The following is a 25,175-nucleotide window of genomic DNA, read 5'->3' as shown; positions in this document are numbered from 1 at the left end:
GCATTGGCAGGCAGATTCCTAACCACTGTGCCACCATGGAAGTCCCAAAGCTGGGTTTTGGATAATGGATGAGAATTTAATGGATAGAAAGGAGATTTAATTGGACATAGGAAAAAAACATGTAAAGGAAAGCAAAATCTTTGGCTTTCAAGTCTAATAAAAAAATAAAATGTATATTTATATGATTTCCCCTATTATTCCATTTCAGATAAATTTTCCTGAGAAAATAGCCAAAGATATGTACAGATATTTATATACAATGAATCAAACTGCACCAGTGTTTATAACAGTAAACAATTGGAAGACATCAAAATGTCCAATAATCGGGTTGGTTAAATAAGCTTTTATTTCATCCACAGATTAGGAAACAACACAGCAAATTAAATCATCTATAAAAGAGTATTCAATTAATATTGAATTTGATTAGTACTGGGTAGAGGGATTGTGGCTTTTTAAAAGTTTTTCTGTTTATGTTTTATTGCAAAATGGCTTCCTGTTATACTTTTGTTATCAAAATACAGACATCACTGAAAAAAAGAGAAATATTTAACCTACTTCAGGTCTGGCCCCAAACGTTTCTGAAAATACTAACACTTAACGAATGTTAGTCCTCCTTATAGTGAATTTATGTAAAAACTCTCATTTGATTATAGCAGTACCAACTATTTGCAGAACAGGTCATTGTTTTTGTAAGTCTGTGCATAGTCTTTAAATCTAGGCTTGTAGATGCTTTTTTCTCCAAATGTAGCTGAATGCCTTCTTGCAGCATAAAAAATGTTTGCAACTCTTGCTTCTTCACAATTCATAGCTATGACATGTATTTGGAAGTGCTTTTCAGACTATTCTTTTAAAGAATTGCCATTTAATCAATTTAAAAATATCATAAAAAGGAGAAGTATAAAAATCCAAAAAACTCCGTCATTCTCTTTTCATATCTATCCTTTTTGACCATTATCAAGCTAGAGATGCAGATTTTATACGTCATTATAATTATGATATGCAATTGTGTATCTCTACTTTTTATTTAATATTATTTTGTAAAATTTCCCCATATTTCTGTATTTCTATCATTTTAATTATCTTCGTAATATTTCACTGATACACCTAGTTTTTCCTACACTTCCCATATTATTGACAATTTAAGTAATTTCTAATTTTTAACTATTAAACATTTTGTTACAGGCATCTTTATATAGCTTTTATTTTACTCTCTTGAATTATTTCCTCTTGACAGATTCCCAGGAGTAGGATTGCAGTGCCTCTTGATATGTGGTATCAGTTGGCTTCCCCAAAGGATCAGTATGCATTTCTAGAGCATCTCATCAGTCTCTTGGTTTGTGGCTGGCCCGCTGTGGTTTACCAAACAGCAGCTGCTTTGTGATCTTACTATCATTCATTTCCCACATGTGTCTCACCCTTCTGGTTAATCTGCAATACACATCTTCTCAATACTTGTTATCTAACTATAACCCACAACCTTAGTCCTAGTCACCTTCTCTTACCGGCTGAGGCTTTACCAGGCATGCATGGAATTTAAATTATTTGTGGAAGTTGAGGATGATTTCAGCAGCAATCCAAGTCACATAGTCACACAGAAGATTGTTTCACAGAACTTTTTTTTGGATTTTGATACCAAATTTATTCCACATCTTGTCAGCCAATTTTCAAATGGACATACCACAATTTTGTTTAGTCAGTTTGTCATCAAAGACTCAGCTTTCAGATCTGTATATAGTGAGGGCAACCTATAGTTATTTTAGGTTTCACTAGTGCATACTCATACAAAACGAACCATCTTTAGGTTAAACGTTCATCCATGGACAATGAAATTGCATGTGTTTAAGAGTGTAGTTTTATTCACCCATTTATTCATGTATTCTTTTTTTTTTTTAACTTTTTTCTTTCTTTTTTTTTTTTTTTTTTAAAAGGAATTCCTTTATTTTTATGTCTGTGTTGGGTCTTCGTTTCTGTGCGAGGGCTTTCTCTAGTTGTGGCAAGCGGGGGCCAATCTTCATCGCGGTGCACGGCCCTCTCACTATCGCGGCCTCTCTTGTTGCAGAGCACAGGCTCCAGACGCGCAGGCTCAGTAATTGTGGCTCACGGGCCCAGCTGCTCCGCAGCATGTGGGATCTTCCCAGACCAGGGCTCGAACCCGTGTCCCCTGCATTGGCAGGCAGATTCTCAACCACTGAGCCACCAGGGAAGCCCCATGTATTCTTTTAATAAATGTTTATTGCTACTATGTGCTTGGCACTGTGGTTGATACTATTGCTAAGAAGGTGAACAAAAGAGCCATACTCCCTCCCCTCGTAGAACTTGTAGTGTAGTGTGTGTGTGTGTGCGTGTGTGTGTGTGTGTTTGTACAAATGCCAACCAAATATATTTATATATATACATATAAAATTATAGCTGTGATACTGACTACAAAGAGAAAAGGTGCTATGAAAGCATATAACTGGAGTCTAAACAATTGGAGCGGAGATCAGAGAAGGCTTCTCTGAGGAGGTGACATTAAAACTGAAAAAGTTTAAAGTCCTGAAAAAGCATAGGAGTTAATCAGGTTAACAAGGTGGGGAAGAGTCTTCTAGGCAGGGGGACCAACATGCACGAAGACCCTTAAGGAGAAGGGGCTGAGCACATAATTTCAGAAACATGGAAAAGTTGATGTGTCTGAAAAATGATGAGTGAGGAGAAAGGAAATGAGAGATGAGATTGGAGAGGTAGATAAAAATCAGCATAACACAGACCCAGGTCATCATGGAGAACAACCTAGATATAGAAGCTTGCACAAGGAGCTTTGTAGTAACTATGACAAAAAGAAGGCCAACGCAACTGAAGTTCAGGGAGTTTAGGAGAGAAGTGGGAGGGGAGACTAGACAAGTAGACAGACCATGAAGAGCTTTGTAGGCCATGAAAAAGATTTTGTCTCTGGCCTTAAGAGAATAGGAAGCCACTTACATTTGGATTAAGGAAGAGGAATCCTCCCAAAGAGTACTTAGAAGAAACAGCCAAAATGCAGGAGAAAAAAATGGAGACAATAGAGAAATGAAATCTAAGGAAAAAGTGTTTCTTTTAAAAGGTTGAAAGGTTAATATGAAGGTGACTAAAAAAGCAGGAGGGGACTGCCTGCCAATGGAGGGGACACGGGTTCGAGCCCTGGTCTGGGAAGATCCCACATGCCGCGGAGCAACTAGGCCCGTGAGCCACAACTACTGAGCCTGCGCGTCTGGAGCCTGTGCTCTGCAACAAGAGAGGCCGCGATAGTGAGAGGCCCGCGCACCGCGATGAAGAGTGGCCCCCGCTTGCCGCAACTAGAGAAAGCCCTCGCACAAAAACGAAGACCCAACACAGCCATAAATAAATAAATAAATAAATAAATAAAAATTAAAGTTCCCTCCACTCCATCATCAAAAAAAAAAAGTACTCCGGCGGGACTTCCCTGCCGGTCCAGTGGTTAAGACTTTGTCTTCCAATGCAGGGGGTGCGGGTTCGATCCCTGGTTGGGGAGCTAAGAACCCACATGCCTCACAGCCAAAAAACCAAAACATAAAACAGAAGCAATATTGTAACAAATTCAATAAAGACTTTAAAAATGGTCCACATAAAAAAAATAAATCTTAAAAAAATATATACTTTGGCTGCAGCATGGGAAAATGTTTGAATATGGCCCCAAGTGAATGTGGAGAGACCAGTTGGAGGGTAATTCTGTCACCCAGGAAAGAGATGACAGTAACTTAGTCTGGGTGGGTAGACAGAGTGTGAAGTGAGTACATTTAGAGGATATTTACATTAGATCCTTAGACCTTATCCATCTTATAGCTGAAAGTTTGTAAGGGTCTCTCAGCTGTCTAATTTCAGAAGATCTAATGTAAAACATGGTGAACTACAGTGGATAACATTGTATTATATAATTAAAAAAAGATATTTAGAAGGGTAAAACAAACAGACTTTAGTGACTAGTTGGTACATTAGCCTTCTAAGGCTGTGATAACAAATTACCACAGATTTGGTGGTTTAAAACAACATAAATTTATTCTCTCACAATTCTGGAGACCAGAAGTCTGAAATCAAGATGTTGGCAGAGTTGGTTTCTTCTGAAGGCTCTGCAAGAGAATTCACTTCATGCCTCTCTCCTAATTGATGGCACCATCAGCAATCCTTTGTGTTCCTTTGGCTTATAGATGCCTCACTCCAATCTCTTCCTCCATCTTCACATGGCCTTCTTCCCAGTCTCCATGTCTCCACATGGAGACACTCCATGTCTTCTCTTCTTCTTTCTTTTTTTCCCCCACTATTATCACTGTTTGATTTTTTTTAATTTAAATTTTATTTTATATTGGAGTATAGTTGATTTACAATGTTGTATTAGTTTCAGGTGTACAGCTAAGTGATTCAGTTATACATATACATATATTCATTCTTTTTCAGATTCTTTTCCCATGTAGTTTATTACAGAATATTAAGTAGAGTTCCTTGTGCTATACAGTAGGTCCTTGTTGATTATCTGTTTTATATACAGTAGTTTGTATATGTTAAACCCGAACTCCTAATTTATCCCTCCCCAAAATATGGAACACTTCATGAATTTGCATGTCATCCTTGCGCAGGGGCCATGCTGATCTGCTCTGTATCATTCCAATTTTAGTATATGTGCTGCCGGAGTGAGCACTCCTCTTTTTTCTTTTACAACGACATCCATCACACCTATTTATTAGCTCTGTTAGGAGAGGGAGTATGTCTAATCCAGGATTATCTCATTTTGGGAGCCTTATCTTAATTATATCTACAAAGACCCTTTTCTAAATACAGTCACATTCACAGGTACTTGCGGTTAGGACTTGTATTTATCTTTTGGGGGGACACAATTCAACCCACTACACCTGGATAAGGGGATAAGAAAGAGGGAGGTATCAAGGATGACTCTTGGGTTTTAGGTGTGTGAACTAAAGTACTGTCATTTGGTGAGATATGGAATATTATAATAGGAGCAGATTTGGAGAAGGCAATTATGAGTTTAGACTTGGACATACTGGGATCAAGGTGGCTTTGAGACTACCAAGCAGATATATTGGGTACACAGTTGACATATAGGACCTGGAGAAACTAAGTGGAGGGTGGTGGTATGTATTAAGATGGAGAATGCTGGAAGAAAACTAGGAAAGACTCATTTTAGTCATGTTATGTTTATGATGTCTAAAAATATCTCCATGTAAATATCAAGAAGGCATTTGGATTATAATGTTGGACCTGTAGATAACAAATTCAAGAGTCCTCAGTTTATAGATGATCATCAAAATCATGAGATTGCCGAGGGTAAAGTGGGTTGAATAAGAAGAAAAGAGGGTTCAGAACTATTCTATTAGGAAATTTCAGCTAAAAAGGAAGAATTCTCTCTTCCGTTGAGACTGAGAAGTAGTGGCCAAAGAGGTAGGAGGAAAACTAAGTATGGCAACAATAGAATAATGAAAACTGAGGAAAAAGAGTGTTTCTTTTAAAAGGTTGAAAACCAGGTGAAAGAATGTTTCAAAATGGAGGGAGTGATTAACAGAAAAATCAAGCAAGATGGAGACTGACATTTTTCCCTTAAATTAGGGACAGGGAAGTCATTGATGAGGGTAAAGAATTGTGGACAGAAGCTAGAATGGAGTAAATTGGGGTGGGGGGGGAGGTGACGAGTGAGAAAATAGAGACATCTTTAAAACGGTATTTTTTGGATATAAACTTACAAAAAGTTATAAACATAAAATAGTACAAGGAACACATATATCTTTCCCAGATTTGCCTACTGTTAACATTTTAAAAAATTTTATTGAAGTATAGTTTACAATGTTGTGTTAAGCAAAGTGACTTGGTTGTCCATATATTTATTCTTTTTCACATTCTTTTCCATTATGGTTTATCACAGGATATTGAATAGAGTTCCCTGTGCTATGCAATAGGACCTTGTTGTTTATCCCACTGTTAACATTTTATCCCATTTACTTTATTCCTTGTTCTGTGTGTGTGTGCATGCATAATTTTTTTTTCTAAATCATTTGAGGGTAAATTACGTATATCATGGTCTTTTATCCCAAATACTCCAGTGTACATTTCCTAAGAGCAGAAATATTTTCTTACAGAATATAGCAATTATTAATTATAAATATCAATTTTTACATTGACACCTTTACTTAATACACTGTGCTGCGACTTCCCTGGTGGCGCAGTGGTTAAGAATCCGCCTGCCAATACAAGGGGCACGGGTTCAATCCCTGGTCCGGGAAGATCCCACTGGCCGTGGAGCAACTAAGTCCGTGCACCACAACTACTGAGCCTGAGCCTGCGCTCTAGAGCCTGCGAGCCATAACTACTGAGCCCGTGCGCCTAGAGCCTATGCACCACAACAAAGAGCAGCCCCTGCTCTCTGCAACTAGAGAAAGCCCGCGGGCAGCAACAAAGACCCAACGCAGCCAAAAATAAATTAAATAAATAAATAAATTTATGGGAAAAAAATATCCAGTGTGCTTATGACAATTGAGTCAGATGATCTAATAAAGTCCTTCATAGAATGTTTTCCTTTTCTGTACCTAATACAAAACCCAGTTTAGAGGCAGGTATTGCATGTACTTGTCATATTGTTTTATTTAATCTCAAGCCTGTCCACAGCTTTTCTTTGTCTTCTATGATACTGCCTTTTTTTGAAGAATAGAGTCCCCCCCATTTCATTTTTTAAAATAGAATTTTCCTCATTTCAAGTTCATCTGATGATTTTGTGTGATTAGACTGAGGTTGTACATCCTCGGCCACACTGTATCCTTCTCAGGGTATCACATCTGGAGGTGCACAATGTGTAAACATCTTTTTAAAGAAGCTCGCTTGTTCAGGGAAGGAGAGAGATAGGTTGTAGCTATAAGGCAGCATTTTCCAACCTTGGCTATAAATTAGAATGACTTGAGTGGCTTTTAATACCAGTGTAAGGGCTCCTCCTCCAGAGATATTGACTGAATTTGTCTTGGGTGTGGCCCAGACATCAGCATTTAAAAAAAAAACCTCCCTAAATGTTGCTGCTAATGTGCAGCTAAGTGAGAAAAAGTGTATGTGGGTGTTGATGATGGTGATTTAACATGATAGAAGGTTAAGCTTTTGAATGCTATTTGGAAATCCAGTGTAACAAGAAAAAAAATGATGATTAAAGAAAGGAGCTTTGAGGTCTTTTTTGGAGGCCTTTGTACTCTCCTTGAGTACAACTGTAGCAAAATAATAATATGGCACACCACCAGACGTGGACGAACCCACCAGAAAGACAACATCCAGCCTCATCCACCAGAACACAGGCACTAGTTCCCTCCACCAGGAAACCTACACAACCCACTGAACCAACCTTAGCCACTGGGGACAGATACCAAAAACAACGGGAACTACGAACCTGCAGCCTGTGAAAAGGAGACCCCAAACACAGTAAGATAAGCAAAATGAGAAGACAGAAAAACACACAGCAGATGAAGGAGCAGGGTCAAAACACACCAGACCTAACAAATGAAGAGGAAATAGGTAGTCTACCTGAAAAAGAATTCAGAATAATGATAGTAAGGATGATCCAAAGTCTTGGAAATAGAATAGACAAAATGCAAGAAACATTTAACAAGGACGTAGAAGAACTAAAGAGGAACCAAGAAACGATGACAAGCACAATAAATGAAATTAAAAATACTCTAGATGGGATCAATAGCAGAATAACTGAGGCAGAAGAACGGATAAGTGACCTGGAAGATAAAATGGTGGAAATAACTACTGCAGACCAGAATAAAGAAAAAAGAATGAAAAGAACTGAGGACAGTCTTAGAGACCTCTGGGACAACATTAAACGCACCAACATTCGAATTATAGGGGTCCCAGAAGAAGAAGAGAAAAAGAAAGGGACTGAGAAAATATTTGAAGAGATTATAGTTGAAAACCTCCCTAATATGGGAAAGGAAATAGTTAATCAAGTCCTGGAAGCACAGAGAGTCCCATACAGGATAAATCCAAGGAGAAACACACCAAGACACATATTAATCAAACTATCAAAAATTAAATATAAAGAAAACATATTAAAAGCAGCAAGGGAAAAACAACAGATAACACACAAGGGCATCCCCATAAGGTTAACAGCTGATCTTTCAGCAGAAACGCTGCAAGCCAGAAGGGAGTGGCAGGATATACTTAAAGTGATGAAGGAGAAAAACCTACAACCAAGATTACTCTACCCAGCAAGGATCTCATTCAGATTTGATGGAGAAATTAAAACCTTTACAGACAAGCAAAAGCTGAGAGAGTTCAGCACCACCAAACCAGCTTTACAACAAATGCTAAAGGAACTTCTCTAGGCAAGAAACACAAGAGAAGGAAAACACCTACAATAACAAACCCAAAACATTTAAGAAAATGGGAATAGGAACATACATATCGATAATTACCTTAAATGTAAATGGATTAAATGCTCCCACCAAAAGACACAGACTGGCTGAATGGATACAAAAACAAGACCCATATATATGCTGTCTACAAGAGACCCACTTCAGACCTAGAGACACATACAGACTGAAAGTGAGGGGATGGAAAAAGATATTCCATGCAAATGGAAATCAAAAGAAAGCTGGAGTAGCAATTCTCATATCAGACAAAATAGACTTTAAAATAAAGACAATTACAAGAGACAAAGACGGACACTATATAATGATCAAGGGATCGATCCAAGAGGAAGGTATAACAATTGTAAATATTTATGCACCCAACATAGGAGCACCTCAATACATAAGGCAAATACTAACAGCCATAAAAGGGGAAATCGACAGTAACACAATCATAGTAGGGGACTTTAACACCCCACTTTCACCAATGGACAGATCATCCAAAATGAAAATAAATAAGGAAACACAAGCTTTAAATGATACATTAAACAAGATGGACTTAATTGATATTTATAGGACATTCCACCCAAAAACAACAGAATACACATTTTTCTCAAGTGCTCATGGAACATTCTCCAGGATAGATCATATCTTGGGTCACAAATCAAGCCTTGGTAAATTTAAAAAAATTGAAATCGTATCAAGTATCTTTTCCGACCACAACGCTATGAGACTAGATATCAATTACAGGAAAAGATCTGTAAAAAATACAAACACATGGAGGCTACACAATACACTACTTAATAACGAAGTGATCACTGAAGAAATCAAAGGGGAAATCAAAAAATACCTAGAAACAAATGACAATGGAGACACGACGATCCAAAACCTATGGGATGCAGCAAAAGCAGTTCTAAGAGGGAAGTTTATAGCAATACAAGCCTACATCAAGAAACAGGAAACATCTCGAATAAACAACCTAACCTTGCACCTAAAGCAATTAGAGAAAGAAGAACAAAAAAACCCCAAAGCTAGCAGAAGGAAAGAAATCATAAAGATCAGATCAGAAATAAATGAAAAAGAAATGAAGGAAACAATAGCAAAAATCAATGAAACTAAAAGCTGGTTCTTTGAGAAGATAAACAAAATTGATAAACCATTAGCCAGACTCATCAAGAGAAAAAAGGAGAAGACTCAAATTAATAGAATTAGAAATGAAAAAGGAGAAGTAACCACTGACACTACAGAAATACAAACGATCATAAGAGATTACTACAAGCAACTCTATGCTAATAAAATGGACAACCTGGAAGAAATGGACAGATTCTTAGAAATGCACAACCTGCCGAGACTGAACCAGGAAGAAATAGAAAATATGAACAGACCAATCACAAGCACTGAAATTGAAACTGTGATTAAAAATCTTCCAACACACAAAAGCCCAGGACCAGATGGCTTCACAGGCGAATTCTATCAAACATTTAGAGAAGAGCTAACACCTATCCTTCTCAAACTCTTCCAAAATATTGCAGAGGGAGGAACACTCCCCAACTCATTCTACGAGGCCACCATCACCCTGATACCAAAACCAGGCAAAGATGTCACAAAGAAAGAAAACTACAGGCCAATATCACTGATGAACATAGATGCAAAAATCCTCAACAAAATACTAGCAAACAGAATCCAACAGCACATTAAAAGGATCATACACCATGATCAAGTGGGGTTTATTCCAGGAATGCAAGGATTCTTCAATATACGCAAATCAATCAACGTGATACATCATATTAACAAATTGAAGGAGAAAAACCATATGATCATCTCAATAGATGCAGAGAAAGCTTTCGACAAAATTCAACACCCATTTATGATAAAAGTCCTGCAGAAAGTAGGCATAGAGGGAACTTTCCTCAACATAATAAAGGCCGTATATGACAAACCCACAGCCAACATTGTCCTCAATGGTGAAAAACTGAAACCATTTCCACTAAGATCAGGAACAAGACAAGGTTGCCCACTCTCACCACTATTATTCAACATAGTTTTGGAAGTGTTAGCCACAGCAATCAGAGACGAAAAAGAAATAAAAGGAATCCAAATCGGAAAAGAAGAAGTAAAGCTGTCACTGTTTGCAGATGACATGATACTATACATAGAGAATCCAAAAGATGCTACCAGAAAACTACTAGAGCTAATCAATGAATTTGGTAAAGTAGCAGGATACAAAATTAATGCACAGAAATCTCTTGCATTCCTGTATACTAATGATGAAAAATCTGAAAGTGAAATTAAGAAAACACTCCCGTTTACCATTGCAACAAAAAGAATAAAATACCTAGGAATAAACCTACCTAAGGAGACAAAAGACCTGTATGCAGAAAATTATAGGACACTGATGAAAGAAATTAAAGATGATACAAACAGATGGAGAGATATACCATGTTCTTGGATTGGAAGAATAAACATTGTGAAAATGACTCTGCTACCCAAAGCAATCTACAGATTCAATGCAATCCCTATCAAACTACCACTGGCATTTTTCACAGAACTAGAACAAAAAATTTCACAATTTGTATGGAAACACAAAAGACCCCAAATAGCCAAAGCAATCTTGAGAACGAAAAATGGAGCTGGAGGAATCAGGCTCCCTGACTTCAGACTATATTACAAAGCTACAGTAATCAAGACAGTTTGGTACTGGCACAAAAACAGAAATATAGATCAATGGAACAGGATAGAAAGCCCAGAGATAAGCCCACGCACATATGGTCACCTTATCTTTGATAAAGGAGGCAAGCATATACAGTGGAGAAAAGACAGCCTCTTCAATAAGTGGTGCTGGGAAAATTGGACAGGTACATGTAAAAGTATGAAATTAGAACACTCCCTAACACCATACACAAAAATAAACTCAAAATGGATTAAAGACCTAAGTGTAAGGCCAGACACTATCAAACTCTTAGAGGAAAACATAGGCAGAACACTGTATGACATAAGTCACAGCAAGATCCTTTTTGACCCAGGTCCTAGAGAAATGGAAATAAAAACACAAATAAACAAATGGGACCTAATGAAACTTAAAAGCTTTTGCACAGCAAAGGAAACCATAAACAAGACCAAAAGACAACCCTCAGAATGGGAGAAAATATTTGCAAATGAAGCAACGGACAAAGGATTAATCTCCAAGATTTACAAGCAGCTCATGCAGCTCAATAACAATAAAACAAACAACCCAATCCAAAAATGGGCAGAAGACCTAAATAGACATTTCTCCAAAGAAGATACAGATTGCCAACAGACACATGAAAGAATGCTCAACATCATTAATCATTAGAGAAATGCAAATCAAAACTACAATGAGGTATCATCTCACACCGGTCAGAATGGCCATCATCAAAAAATCTAGAAACAATAAATGCTGGAGAGGGTGTGGAGAAAAGGGAACACTCTTGCACTGTTGGTGGGAATGTAAATTGATACAGCCACTATGGAGAACAGTATGGAGGTTCCTTAAAAAACTAAAAATAGAACTACCATATGACCCAGCAATCCCACTACTGGGCATATACCCTGAGAAAACCATAATTCAGAAAGAGTCATGTACCAAAATATTCATTGCAGCTCTGTTTACAATAGCCAGGACATGGAAGCAACCTAGGTGTCCATCATCGGATGAATGGATAAAGAAGATGTGGCACATATATACAATGGAATATTACTCAGCCATAAAAAGAAATGAAATGGAGGTGTTTGTAATGAGGTGGATGGAGTTAGAGTCTGTCATACAGAGTGAAGTAAGTCAGAAAGAGAAAAACAAATACAGTATGCTAACACATATATATGGAATCTAAGGGAAAAAAAAAAAATTTAAAAAAAAGGTCATGAAGAACCTAGTGGCAAGATGGGAATAAAGACACAGACCTACTAGAGAATGGACTTGAGGATATGGGGAGGGGGAGGGGTGAGATGTGACAGGGTGAGAGAGTGTCATGGACATATATACACTACCAAATGTAAAATAGATAACTAGTGGGAAGCAGCCGCATAGCACAGGGAGATCAGCTCGGTGCTTTGTGACCACCTAGAGGGGTGGGATAGGGAGGGTGGGAGGGAGGGAGATGCAAGAGGGAAGAGATATGGCAACATATGTATATGTGTAACTGATTCACTTTGTTGTAAAGCAGAAGCTAGCACACCATTGTAAAGCAATTATACTTCAATAAAGATGTTTAAAAATAATAATAATAATAATAATAATAATATGGGATAGTGGTACCATTCTTCACTCTTCAATAACGAGAATTGGGTCATACACATAGAATATGACTAAATATGTGGTTTTTTTTTAAAGGAAGGAAATTCTTTTTAAAAATTTTTTTATTTATTTTATGTTTGGCTGCGTTGGGTCTTTGTTGCTGCGCATGAGCTTTTCTCTAGCTGCGGCAAGTGGGGGCTACTCTTCGTTGCAGTGCGCAGGCTTCTCATTGCAGTGGCTTCTCTTGTTGCAGAGCACGGGCTCTAGGTGCGCGGGCTTCAGTAATTGTGGCACGTGGGCTCAGTAGTTGTGGCTCGTGGGCTCTAGAGTGCAGGCTCAGTAGTTGTGGCGCATGGGCTTAGTTGCTCCGTGGCATGTGGGATCTTCCCAGACAAGGCTCAAACCCGTGTCCCTGCATTAGCAGGCAGATTCTTAACCACTGTGCCACCAGGAAAACCCTAATTACGTGTGTTTTGAGAATTTCTGTGAAAGTCAAATTTCTCAGAAATGTAAGAATCCAGGTATACCAATAGTTTTTCATAATTTAATATTAATTAATATTAATTAATATTTTACAGCAGAGATTAAGAGTATGCCTTCTCATCATAATGATTTCATCTGATTTATAGGACTGTACCAGGATATATTATTTATGCCTGAGTTGTAGTAACGTAATATGGTAACAAAAGTTTTTGATGTCAAACCCTTAAGGACCACAGAAAGGATATGCTACACCTTGAAAGCAGATTTTCGTTTTTTTCTTTGTAGGATAGGATATTATACTACTTATCAGATAAGTTGGAAACTTTTATTGTTGAAAGTGGGACATATAACCACTAATCACTAAGAAGAACCACTAACATTGTTTATTATGCAATACATATTACTGTAGACAAAGTTACAAAATATAAATATGTGTCAATTTTGAAGTCTGCACTGAGAAAATAGAAGGGTTGTATGGGCTATTATGGTTCATAAAACCTTCTTCTATTGACCGTGGGAGAGAAAGGAGTTGAACAAAATAAACAATTAGAAGAAACTGTATTTTTAAAAGAGTATGATTACATAGAGGAAGAAATAGAGTGGTTGCTTGAAAAAAATAAGTTAACAAGTTAGGGAAGTTTTGACAGCAGGAAGAAAATTGCAAGGATAAATTCTCTAGGCATAGAGGAAAAAGGTTGAAAAGACAAACGATTGAGATTAGATTCTCTTAGCTACCCTCATCTTTACCATCGTACAACTATACTTATGTCTAGGTATCTCCTACATTAACTTAAATTTTTTTATTGGGGTGAAATTCACATAAAATAAAGCCATTTAAAAACGTGCAATTTTAGCTTTTTCCAGGCGGCGGGGACGGAGGTGGGGCTGGCGGGTCCGCACAGCCTTGGGGCCAGAGCCTGGGTCCCCGCCCGCCCCAGCGCCCGCCCCAGCGCTCGCCGCCGGCCGAGCCCCGCGCCCTGCGCTTCCACCCTGGGTCGCGGTGGCCGGAGGCACACCGGGTCCGCGGGAGAGGCGGGCGCAGAGGTCGCTTGTGTTGGGGGGGGCGGGGTGCGGCGAGGTTCCGGCGCCTCCGCGGAGCATCGCGGGTCCGGGGCTGGGAGCGCCGCGGCTTGCTATGCTCTGTGCACTTTCCCAGCTCTGAAGCCTCGAGAACACGGCTAGGCAGCAGTAGTTTAATGGGGAGTTTGCCTGCTGGGAACTAGGGCCTGCTGGGGTCTCAGTTCTTGGCTGGCCCCGGAACACGAGGTTGCCAGGCGTGTGACAGCAGCAGGTAGGAGTGAGCCGCTGGTGCAGTGATGAGCAGGAAAGGAAGGACACTGGCGGTTGGCCTGTGAACCTAGGCAAGAATGACCAGCCAGCAGAATCCAGACCGAGGTCCGTGGGCCCAGCTCGGTCCTGTGCGGCTGGTCAGTGGAATAGACCTGCAGGTGTGGCTCTTGTCACTCTAGGACTGGCTTCAGGACAGATCCTGCTGATGAGCCCAGGGCACAGTCCTCAGTTCTCCAGGAGAGTGCGCCAGAGTGGAGCCAGGGGGGGGTGTGCGCGACTCAGCACGGTGGCGACACACGTCCAGTCTGCCGGCAAGGGCAGTGGGGAGCTGGGGGAAGTCACGGCCTTGGGAATCTCCTCTGCTGAAAAAGAACCTGCGGGCTTATCAAATAACTTTTGTGTGGAACGTTGGTGTGTTGAAAGCAGTTCTGTGTGCTTTTGCCCCTTGGTGTGGATCAGCAGTGCTGAGGCAGCAGGCGTGACACAGAAGTGTGAGAAGAGACCGTCTGGAATCCCCAAGCTCCAGGGAAACTAGAGGTGACAGCCAGCCTAGTGAAGAGGACAGGAGTTGGGGGCCGGTGGCGGTGGCAGCAGCACAGCAGATGCTCCTTGTCTCAGGGTCCTAATCCTGGCTCCAGCCGGGTGGTCAGGGGAGCTGCAAAGTCTTCTGGGCAAGCAGAGCCCACAGTCCTGAGCTGTTCTTCGCTGTGTTTGGGTCATCTCCCCCCATCCAAGGGGAGAAATCTAGATGAGGTTTAAGAATCAGTGCTTTAAGAATGTGAATCTCATAGTTGAAACCTTGGAACACGTGTTTTCAGCACAAGGCGTTGCAGTGAACGGAAGGATTTAACGCCTTTTCAAGGAGGGTGTCTCCATGTGGGCAGAACTAGAGAATAAATGGGTCTTAAATAAACAACAACAACAAAAAAACGTGCAATTTGGGACTTCCCTGGTGGCACAGTGGTTAAGAATCCGCCTGCCAATTCAGGGGACACGGGTTCGAGCCCTGGTCCGGGAAGATCCCACATGCCGTGGAGCAACTAAGCCCGTGCACCACAACTACTGAGCCTGCGCTCTAGAGCCCGCGGGCCACGACTACCGAGCCTGCGTGCTGCAACTACTGAAGCCCGCGCGCCTAGAGCCTGTGCTCTGCAACAAAAGAAGCCATCGCAATGAGAAGCCCGCGAACCACATCGAAGAGTAGCCCCCGCTCGCAGCAACTAGAGAACGCCCATGAGCAGCAATGAAGACCCAACGCAGCCAAAAATAAACTAAAAAAAAAAAAAGTGCAATTCAATGGCATTTAGTACATTCACAATGTCATGCAACCTCCACCTGTATCTTGTTCTAAAACATGTTCATCACACAAAAGAAAACCCCATATCCATGAGGCATTCCTGCCCTATTTTTCCCCTTTCCCCAGCCACTGACAATCTCCAATCTGCTTTCTTTCTCTATGTATTTACCTATTCTGGACAGTTCATATAAATGGAATTATATAATATGTGACCTTTTGTGTCAGGCTTCTTTTACTTAGCATAATGTTTTTGAGATTCATCCACTTTGTAGCATGTACCGGTACTTACTTCCTTTTTATGGCTGAGTAATAGTCTGTTGTGTGTATATATCACAATCTGTTTATCCACTCCTCTATTGATGGACATTTCGGTTGCTTCCATCTTTTGGTTTTTATGAATAGTGCAGCTGTGAACATTCATGTACAAGTTTTTGTTTGAACATCTGTTTTCAATTCTTTTGGGTATATACCTAGGGTAGAATTGCTGGGTCATATGGTAATTCTATGTTACTGAGGAACAACCAAACATTTTCCACAGCAGCTATACCATTTTACATTTCTACCAGCAATGTGTGAGGGTTCCACTTTCTCCACATCCTCTACAACACCTGTTATTTTCTACTTTTTTGATTATAGTCCTCCTAGTGGGTGTGAGTGCTATCTCACTGAGGTTTTGATTTGCATTTCCCTGGTGATTAATTATGTTGAGCATCATTTCATATGCTTATTAACAGCTATTAGCATATCTTCTTCAGAGAAATGTCTGGTCAAGTCCTTTACTCATTTTTATTTATTTATTTTTGGCTGCGTTGGGTCTCCGTTGCTGCGCGCGGGCTTTTCTCTAGTTGCGGTGAGCGGGGGCTACTCTTCGTTGCGGTGCACGGGCTTCTCATTGCGGTGGCTTCTCTTGTTGCAGAGCACGGGCTCTAGGCTCGCGGGCTTCAGTAGTTGTGGCACATGGGCTTAGTTGCTCCGCGGCATGTGGGATCTTCCTGGACCAGGGCTGGATCCCGTGTCTCCTGCATCGGCAGGTGGATTCTTAACCACTGCGCCACCAGGGAAGCCCCTTTACTCATTTTTAAATTGGGTTGTTTGTCTTCTTGTAGTTGAGTTCTTTATATATTCTGGATAGTAGACCCTTATCATATATATGAATTGCAAATATTTTCTCTTTTCCTATATTAGCTTTTCCACCTGTGTCGTGGAGGTCATTTCTTCTGAAAGATCTTGATACTAAACGTATTGCTAACCATGCCCTTGCCACTTAGTCTTTACTTAGAGCCTTGAAAAATGCTCATTATAAAAGACACTTGACGTTTCTTAAACTGGGTGCTAGGTACATGGATGACCATTTTATTTACACATTTTAGTTCTCATATATAGGTTACATTCACTCTTTTGTGTGTGTATATATATTTTAAACGCTTGACAGTGCTGCTTCCTCTAATTCTCCATTCTCCTACTGCTGTCCTTTCATTGACATACTTCTAGAATGAGCTGTCTATATTTGCCAGTTCATTTTATCCACAGCTAGTGCCTCTTTAATCCCTCGCAATACAGCTTATTTGTCCATCCTGAAATAGCGACACCTTTGAGTCTCTGCCCCACCTCCATCTTTAGTCTTTCTTCCTAGATGATGCTACTCATGACTCACCTAGTTGCATTATGCAGATGACTCTTCAATCTGCGTCTATAAACCGAAGCCCTAACCCAAGATTTAGAACTCTATATGCTGGATAGTCTTACTTTCTTCTTATTACTTACTTATTACTTACAAGTATAAATATTACTTATTACTTTCTTTCTTATATCTACCAGATATATTTCTCCTATTAATCAAGTTATTTCCAATCCAAATCCTTATTTCTTCAAACCACATCAGTTTCAGTCTCAAGAGTTTTGTAGTAATTTGGCTGGTTCCTCCCTCTTCAGTCACTCCTTATATCTGATCAGTTATCACATCTGATTTCTACACTTCATTTCCGCTCATTGCTTATCACCCCATTTTAATCGATTTTCGTGGGGTGCTGGAATTATTTCAATAGCCCTCTCTGCCTGACTCTACTTCCTCTTTCTCCTTAAGTGATAATGGAAATCTTTAAGAGAGGGCAATGTGATGAAACGTGGTCCTAGATAAGAAGGATAACTCTGGTAGTATTGAGGAAGATGAAGTGGAGAAGGAAGAGTTTTGACCTGAGGCGAAGAAACCCTAAATTGTGGCAATGGAGCGGTGGATATAAAAGCGTGAAGTCGACTAGCGACCAATTAGAGCTGGAAGGACTTAACATCTAACATACTGTATTCTACTCCCATAAATTAAGTAGGTCAAGTGAATTTTTGCTAAGCGAGCCATACCCGTGTTTCTGTAAGGACCGTCACGTTCCGCGTGGGCCAACCAGCCTCCACCATCCAGACGCCGGATCCCAGATTGGCAGTTAGAGTGTCACGGAGCGGGTCTCTCTAGCTACCGTCTCTATGGTTCATGGAATCTCCAGGTCGGGGCTTGACCGGTCTGGCTTTTGCGCGTGCGCTAGCCCTGGCGGGTGCCCGCCCTCCCGCAACAGGCCGAATTCCCGGGAGGGAGGGGCGGGTCTGGGAACGCTGCGGCGGCAGCCGCTGCTGCCCCAGCACTCAGGGCTCTTCCCGGACCGAGCCCGTGCCGGGGAGCTTCCGCCGCCTCCTCGGGTGGCACTCACCCGGCCCCAGATGGTGGGTCCGGAGGATGCCGGAGCCTGCTCGGGAAGAAATCGGAAGTTGCTCCCTGTGCCGGCGCCCGAGCCCGCAGGCCTGGACGGGAAGATGATTCGGGCCACGGGCGGCTTTGGCGGAGGCGCCAGCGCTATGGAGACTCCGGAGGAGGAGGAGGAGGAGGAAGAAGAGGAGGAGGAAACGCCGCCGCCTCAGCACCTCCTTAGGCGTTATCTCGCGGCGACCGGGGGGCAGCTGGAGCCCGGGCTGTGCTACTGTCCGCTCCCCGCCGGCCAGCCCCGCGTTCTGCCGCGCTCGGCAGCCCCGCACTCGGACGCCTGCCCGCCGGACGCGGTCTCCAAGCAGCGCGGCGCGGAGGCGGCGGATGCCCGCGCGGCGCGGCACGGAGGCATGACCAACGGGGACTCGGGCTTTCTGCCGGGCCCGGACTATCGCGACCTGGCCCGCGCCGGCGGCCGGGAGCCGCGCCACCGCCGCCTCCGCCCGGAGGGGCCTGGCGACGAGGGCGCGGACGGCGCGGGCAGCCCGTCCGACTGGGCCGCGCCGCTCGAGGACCCGCTGCGGAGCTGCTGCCTGGCGGCGGCGGACGCCGAGAGGCCCGAGGACGCGGGCAGCGGCTCGGGGGGCAGCCTGGCCAGCAGCGGCAGTGGCAGCGAGGACTTGGAGCAGCCGGGAGCCAGCCCCGGGGGTCCCGAGGAGGGCGCGTCGCCGGTCACCTCGGCCGAGAGGACTAGCGGAGGCGCCGGCGCCGAGTCGCGCCTCGTTTTCTCCGACGTTCACTTGAACTCTCGGAATACATTCGAGGTGAGCCGTCTCCAGAGCGCCCGCGACCACCTGCCGCCGTCGGGGCCGCCGGTGCCCTCGCCTGCCGCGGAGCAGGGCCCCGCGGGGACCTCGGCTCGGGCTCGACGGAGCGGCGGCTTCGCCGACTTCTTCGCCAGGTACAGCGCAGACTGCGCCGTGGTTCGGGGAGGGTTCGGGCCGGGAGCTGGCGTAGGGCGGCGTGGAGGTTCTCGCTGGCGTCCGGATTGAGCTTTGATTTTTCACCGGGGGAAGAGGAACTAGGTCTGCATTGTGTATCGGAGAAGTTGTGAGCGCGGGGAGCCAATCTTTCTGTTCCCCTGTCCGCTGGACGCTCTACCTGCCATTCACACCTGGTTTCTGTGTTTTCAGGCCGGCGTGCTAGTGCCTTACCTACAGTTTTCCCTCTTTCGGAAAAACAGACCACCTTCCTCGTCCCCATGTACTGCAAAGGATTAGGGGCGGGTGGCGGTGCGGTGCGGTGTGTGTGTACGGGTGCGGTTGTGAAAGAGAGAGGGAAGTAATTTTGCAGAGCTATTTGCGTGGAGTCTAAACCCATTCAAGTAGTTTGGGAATTCTTGAAAGTAGAGGTGGTTGTGTTTCATAGCCTTTAACAGCTTGTTTCAGTGGCCTTTATTAAAATGCCGTCAGTTTGGTGTTTAGAATTTGATCGCGGCCTTTAAAGCCAAATTACTATGGCGCTTTATGTAGAAAATCCCTCTTTATTTTTACCAGATAAGCCTCTACTTTTTTCCAGCATCTTTTAAATTTTTTATGGTGTTGTATATGTGATTTGACCTGCTATTCTTGAAATTAAATTACGGTGCTGGACACTAAAGGTTTCAGAGTGGGACTTCGATAGGAATAAATATGTCGTTAGAAAATACTCATCTTAATGTACATTAATGAAAAAGCAATTTTGGGGTCAGGTTTTGACACGCTTATTTTTTTTTAAGTCTCTAGGAAAACAGGAAGGTATTCCCAACTTGTAAAACCCTCCCTTTCAAAGTTCTTTCTCCTTTCTCTTGTGTTTTTGTTCCCTTTTCAGGGATCTTGACAAAAACCAGAAGTAAAAGAAATAAGGAATGCGACTCAAGTTTTAGAGGATTATACAGTTAGTGTGCAAATTTGTAGACTCACAGGCACAGTTTTTTGATTAATATTTCTTACTCCTTTTTCTACTTTATTAACTTATTTTTCCTGCTTGTGTAAATTTACAAGTAAATTATGAAGTTGTTTAAATCAAGATTGGGAAATCCTAATTATGTGTTACTCATAGGACAACATATATAGTAGTGAGATCTGTATTTGTGCCTACAATTGCAAAGATATACTTAAAGCTTGTAGTGGCAATATTTTAAATGCACTTAAGGGGGCTTCGCTGGTGGTGCAGTGGTTAGGAATCCGCCTGCCAATGTAGGGGACACGGGTTCGAGCCCTGGCGGGGGGAGATTCCACATGCCGCGGAGCAGCGAAGCCAATGCGCCACAACTACCGAGTCGGTGCTCTAGAGCCCGCTAGCCACAACTACTGAGCCTGCGTGCCACAACTACTGAAGCCCGCGTGCCTAGAGCCCCTGTTCTGCAACAAGAGACGCCACCACAATGAGAAGCCTGCACACCATAATGAAGACCCAACGCAGCCAAAAATAATAAATAAATAAATAAAACTGCCTGACAGCTGGCATCAAAACATGACCAATAAACACCCAAAAGTTCCACAAGGTCACAAGTAAAAAAACTTAACACACCTTAAGTGCTTTTAATTTATTTATTTATTTATTTTTGGCTGCGTTGGGTCTTTGTTACTGCGCAGGGACTTTCTCTAGTTGCCGTGAGCGGGGGCTACTCTTGGTTGAGGTGCGTGGGCTTCTCATTGCGGTGGCTTCTCTTGCTGTGGAGCATGGGCTCTAGGCGCACAGGCTTCAGTAGTTGTGGCACTCGAGCTCAGTAGTTGTGGCTCACGGGCTGTAGAGCGCAGGCTCAGTAGTTGTGGCACACGGACTTAGTTGCTCCGCGGCATGTGGGATCTTCCCAGACCAGGGCTCGAACCCGTGTCCCCTGCAATGGCAGGCGGGTTCTTAGCCACTGTGCCACCAGGGAAGCCCTTTCAGGCAGTTTTACACCTGAAAGGGGCTGTGGAGAGCACTAATTCAACCAGTATACCCAGAGTACTTGCTCTGTGCCACCCATTGGGAATAGAGATGGTTTGAGCAATGGTCCCTGACTTGGAGGTGGAGTGCAGGCTAGTGGGGATTAAGTTTGAAGACAGATACATTATATATGTATTGCAATATTCAAATAATAACAAGGCAAATCTGTTATAAAAGGCTTTCATATTGACAGTAGGCAGGAATTTTTATATAATTTAGAAAATTTCTTTAACCTGTAGACTGATAGGACTTTAATTAGCATGGTAGTTGACATTCATATGATATACTTTTCACGTGTAGCAGAGCACTGGGTAGGAAATCAGTAAACTTAGATCCCCTGAAGTTAATTTCTGTAAGCTTCATTTTTGAGATCTGAATGTCAAGATTCTAAGCATCATTGCTTCCTTCATTTAACATTCTTGGGAAAGAGCAGAATCAGACAGAGGCATAATTTTTCTCTTAGCATTTAGTCAAATCCTTAACTGGATTCTGAACACCTTAAAGGCAGAGACTGTGATGTTCATTTCTGAATCTACAGTACCTACTGCTAGTATGAAGAATCCCATTCAGATTGTGTTGAAGTGACAATTTGCATGGACTCTCCGTTTTTACTCTTCTCTAGGTAGTGTAATTTTGAACAAATCGTCCATCCCCGAAGAGAATAATCAGAAATTTCCCTTGTCCCTACAACCTAAGAGTGTTTTTTCTTCCTGTGCACAGTTGTCATTCTCAATTCTGAAACCCAGATGAGGCCTTCCTTTGGGGATAGCTTGTTCTAGGATGTATTCCTGTTCTTGGTGCAGCCCCTTCCCTCACTTCATTTTTTGGTGAGGAATCTCACTGTCTAAAGAGAGTAGTTTAGTTAGCTAATAGCAGAGCTGGGATTAGAAACCAGGATTTCTGATTTTCAGTCCAGGAATTTGATTATAACTTCTGTTCACCTGTGACTCTTTTCTTTCCCGCCTGATTATCTCCATCATTCCCTTCTCCTTTCCACTTCCTCTCTTTCTCTTAACTGGGCAAAAAATCTATAACAGAAATAGTTTGAAAGAATAGTTTCATGTTTGTTTTAACCTTTTACAAGTAAAGAGAGGGGAGCATTTTATAGCAGCATATCTATTACTACAAAAATATGTTCAATCAAGACACATCATTGACAGGAGCTTCATTGAGTAGGGTAGAAATCATGTAGGAGAAAAAGGAATTTGGTCCAGGATGGGACAGCTCTCATCATCTCCTGCTTGCCCTCCCTTCTAGATGAGGTGAGTTCTATTTCAGTCCCTGTTGGGGGCTTGCCCTAGCTTCACACGGGCATCTCTCTGTGTTTATGGTGACTTGATTACGGGAGCCCTAGAAGTAACATTCCTTTAGATCCTTGGCCCTTTCCTGTCTATAAAAGTTTTGAAATGCTAGGTGAGTACCACTACTGCCACTGTCACCAACTTAGCAGTGAGAAGATGAAAGCTAAAAAGCAAATCTCTTGTGTTTTCAGGCTAGCCTTTGTTTCTCAAAGATCTGTTTTTTTTTTTTAATTAATTAATTTATTTATTTTTAGCTGTGTTGGGTCTTTGTTTCTGTGCTAGGGCTTTCTCTAGTTGCGGCGAGTGGGGGCCACTCTTCATCGCGGTGCGCGGGCCTCTCACTATCGTGGCCTCTCTTGTTGCGGAGCACAGGCTCCAGACGCGCAGGCTCAGTAGTTGTGGCTCACGGGCCCAGTTGCTCCGCGGCATGTGGGATCTTCCCAGACCAGGGCTCGAACCCGTGTCCCCTGCATTGGCAGGCAGATTCTCAACCACTGCGCCACCAGGGAAGCCCAAGGATCTGTTTATTACTCTGTTTTGAAAGTGAAGTAGCTTTAAACCATTTTCATGTGTCCTTTAAGCAAATTCATGTCTTAATTGTTTTCAGGCTAGAGTGGTTTATTCTTTAAGTCGATACACTCTTAATAGGTGTATTTTTAAAAACCTTTTAAATAGATAGATTGGGAGTTTGGGATTGACAAGTACACTCTGCTATATTTAAAATAGATAACCAACAAGGACCTGCTGTATAGCATAGGGAAATCTGTTCAATATTCTGTAGTAACCTAAATAGGAAAAGAATTTGAAAAAGGGTAGATACATGTATGTGTATAACTAAATCACTTTGCTGTACCTGAAACTAACACAACATTGTTAATCAACTATATTCTAATATAAAATAAAAATTTTTTAAAAGCTGTTTAATACTTTTGAGGCTTGTTTGGATTGCACTGGCAGAGTTACTGTTGTTTAGAAACACGCAAGTATCTATCTGTGTCTCCTGGTAGTGTTGATAGTTTTTTACAAAATTTTCAAGATGAATCATAAGAATTCAGTGGCTTAAAAGGGCATTGCTAAGGTAGGGGAAAAAATACTGAAGGTTTTTTTTCTTTTATCTGAAAAGATAGACTTTATAGATTGTGGAATCTATATAGACCTTTATAGATTGATTTTATAGATTCTGGAACATAGAGATTCATGTAGCTTTCCCGGTAATTATGGACTCTGAAACTTCCTAAACATTGTTGCACAAAATTATTTTCACGGAGCTCTTTTTATTATGAGTAGCTGAGCAGGGAAGACTAGAAAGGCTCATTTAGTGATTTCTTTTCATATATAGGCAGTCTCCAATCTCCCCAATATGAAAATTGTTGAGAATATACTTTTTGTTATGATATTGAGAATAAAAACTTTCTAAGTTATAATTTTTCTTAAGCTTCTCAGAAACAACGAAATTTTCTCTCCTACTCAGAATTTAGTTGGTGAACACTAGTTGATGAAATTATTCACCTGAGCCATCATTGACCTCCGTCAGATAGGGCTCCTTTATTTGTTTAACTACAGTTTTAAGACCAGTTTCTCAAAAACTCCCTTCTTTAACATCTCAATAAAGAAAAGGCAAAATATCAAACTTCTGATAAGTTTTAAGAGATTTTTATAGCTCCCCAAAACAAGCAGTTCTTTAAAACAGGTGTGGTATGATTATAAGGAGAATGAAGAAATATCTTGCTGTAAACATTAAATTTTTGTTACTACAAGAGATTGTAAAAATAAAGACTAAAGTATTTGTCTCGCTAATGAAACTCTCTTGGACATTACTTATATATTAATAACTATATTAATATAATTACAGTGTTTAAAATTTTAGAAAAGCTGGAAAGAATGTGTAATCAGTTGCTCTAGAATAAACATAAGGGTCCTTTAGGATTTTAGTGTTGTGAAGCTACCCGTTATAATATTAGATTGAGGAGCTAATGGCTGAAGAGTCTTTTGTATCTTTCCTCTGTTTCTGACCCTTTTTCCCCTCTCAGATCCAGTATTTTCTTAAAGAAACCAACCAACCGCAAGACCCTAGATATCTATACTAAACAATTGGCAATCCAGCATTGGTTCAAGGACTTCATGGTTAGAGATGTGACCATCTGAATATAAATGAGCTAGAAAGTACTGGGAAACTCCAATTTTGGGGGACTAAGTTAGTTTTAATCGCCCAAGCATATTATTTTGTTTTTTGTTTTTGTTTTTAATTAATTAATTTATTTATTTTTGGCTGCGCTGGGTCTTCATTGCTGCGCGCGGGCTTTCTCTAGTTGCGGCGAGCGGGGGCTACTCTTTGTTGCGGTGCGCGGGCTTCTCATTGCGGTGGCTTCTTGTTGCGGAGCACGGGCTCTAGGCGCGCGGGCTTCAGTAGTTGTGGCTCGTGGGCTCTAGAGCGCAGGCTCAGTAGTTGTGGCGCACGGGCTTAGCTGCTCTGCGGCATGTGAGATCCTCCCAGACTAGGGCTCGAACCGGTGTCCCC

The 25,175-nt window shown here is 41.9% G+C and overlaps 1 protein-coding gene and 1 non-coding gene across 6 annotated transcripts in view; one reads left to right on the top strand and one right to left on the bottom strand.

Moving 5' to 3' along the window:
* TBC1D12 (TBC1 domain family member 12) overlaps positions 1-25,175 on the top strand; it is a 120,692-nt gene that overhangs the window by 17,592 nt on the left and 77,925 nt on the right. The window contains exon 1 of one of the 5 annotated variants that reach the window (XM_061170572.1): positions 18,285-19,207. The exons of 2 other annotated variants lie outside the window; for them this stretch is intronic. In XM_061170572.1, the coding sequence (XP_061026555.1) occupies positions 18,401-19,207 (807 nt within the window). In that variant the 5' untranslated portion in view covers positions 18,285-18,400. Of the gene's footprint in view, positions 1-18,284; positions 19,345-25,175 lie in introns of those variants that run through there. 2 more of the 5 variants (XM_061170541.1, XM_061170728.1) reach the window with 2 other exon arrangements.
* On the bottom strand, positions 4,563-4,669 carry LOC133078916 (U6 spliceosomal RNA). Its single transcript, XR_009697972.1, has one exon. It is a non-coding gene; the product is annotated as a U6 spliceosomal RNA (small nuclear RNA).

The sequence above is a fragment of the Eubalaena glacialis genome, chromosome 1 (genome assembly GCF_028564815.1).
Source record: "Eubalaena glacialis isolate mEubGla1 chromosome 1, mEubGla1.1.hap2.+ XY, whole genome shotgun sequence".
NCBI classification, from domain to species: domain Eukaryota; kingdom Metazoa; phylum Chordata; class Mammalia; order Artiodactyla; family Balaenidae; genus Eubalaena; species Eubalaena glacialis.
The sequence above is the reverse complement of the archived record's forward strand: the minus strand, read 5'-3'. Positions and strand labels throughout refer to the sequence as shown.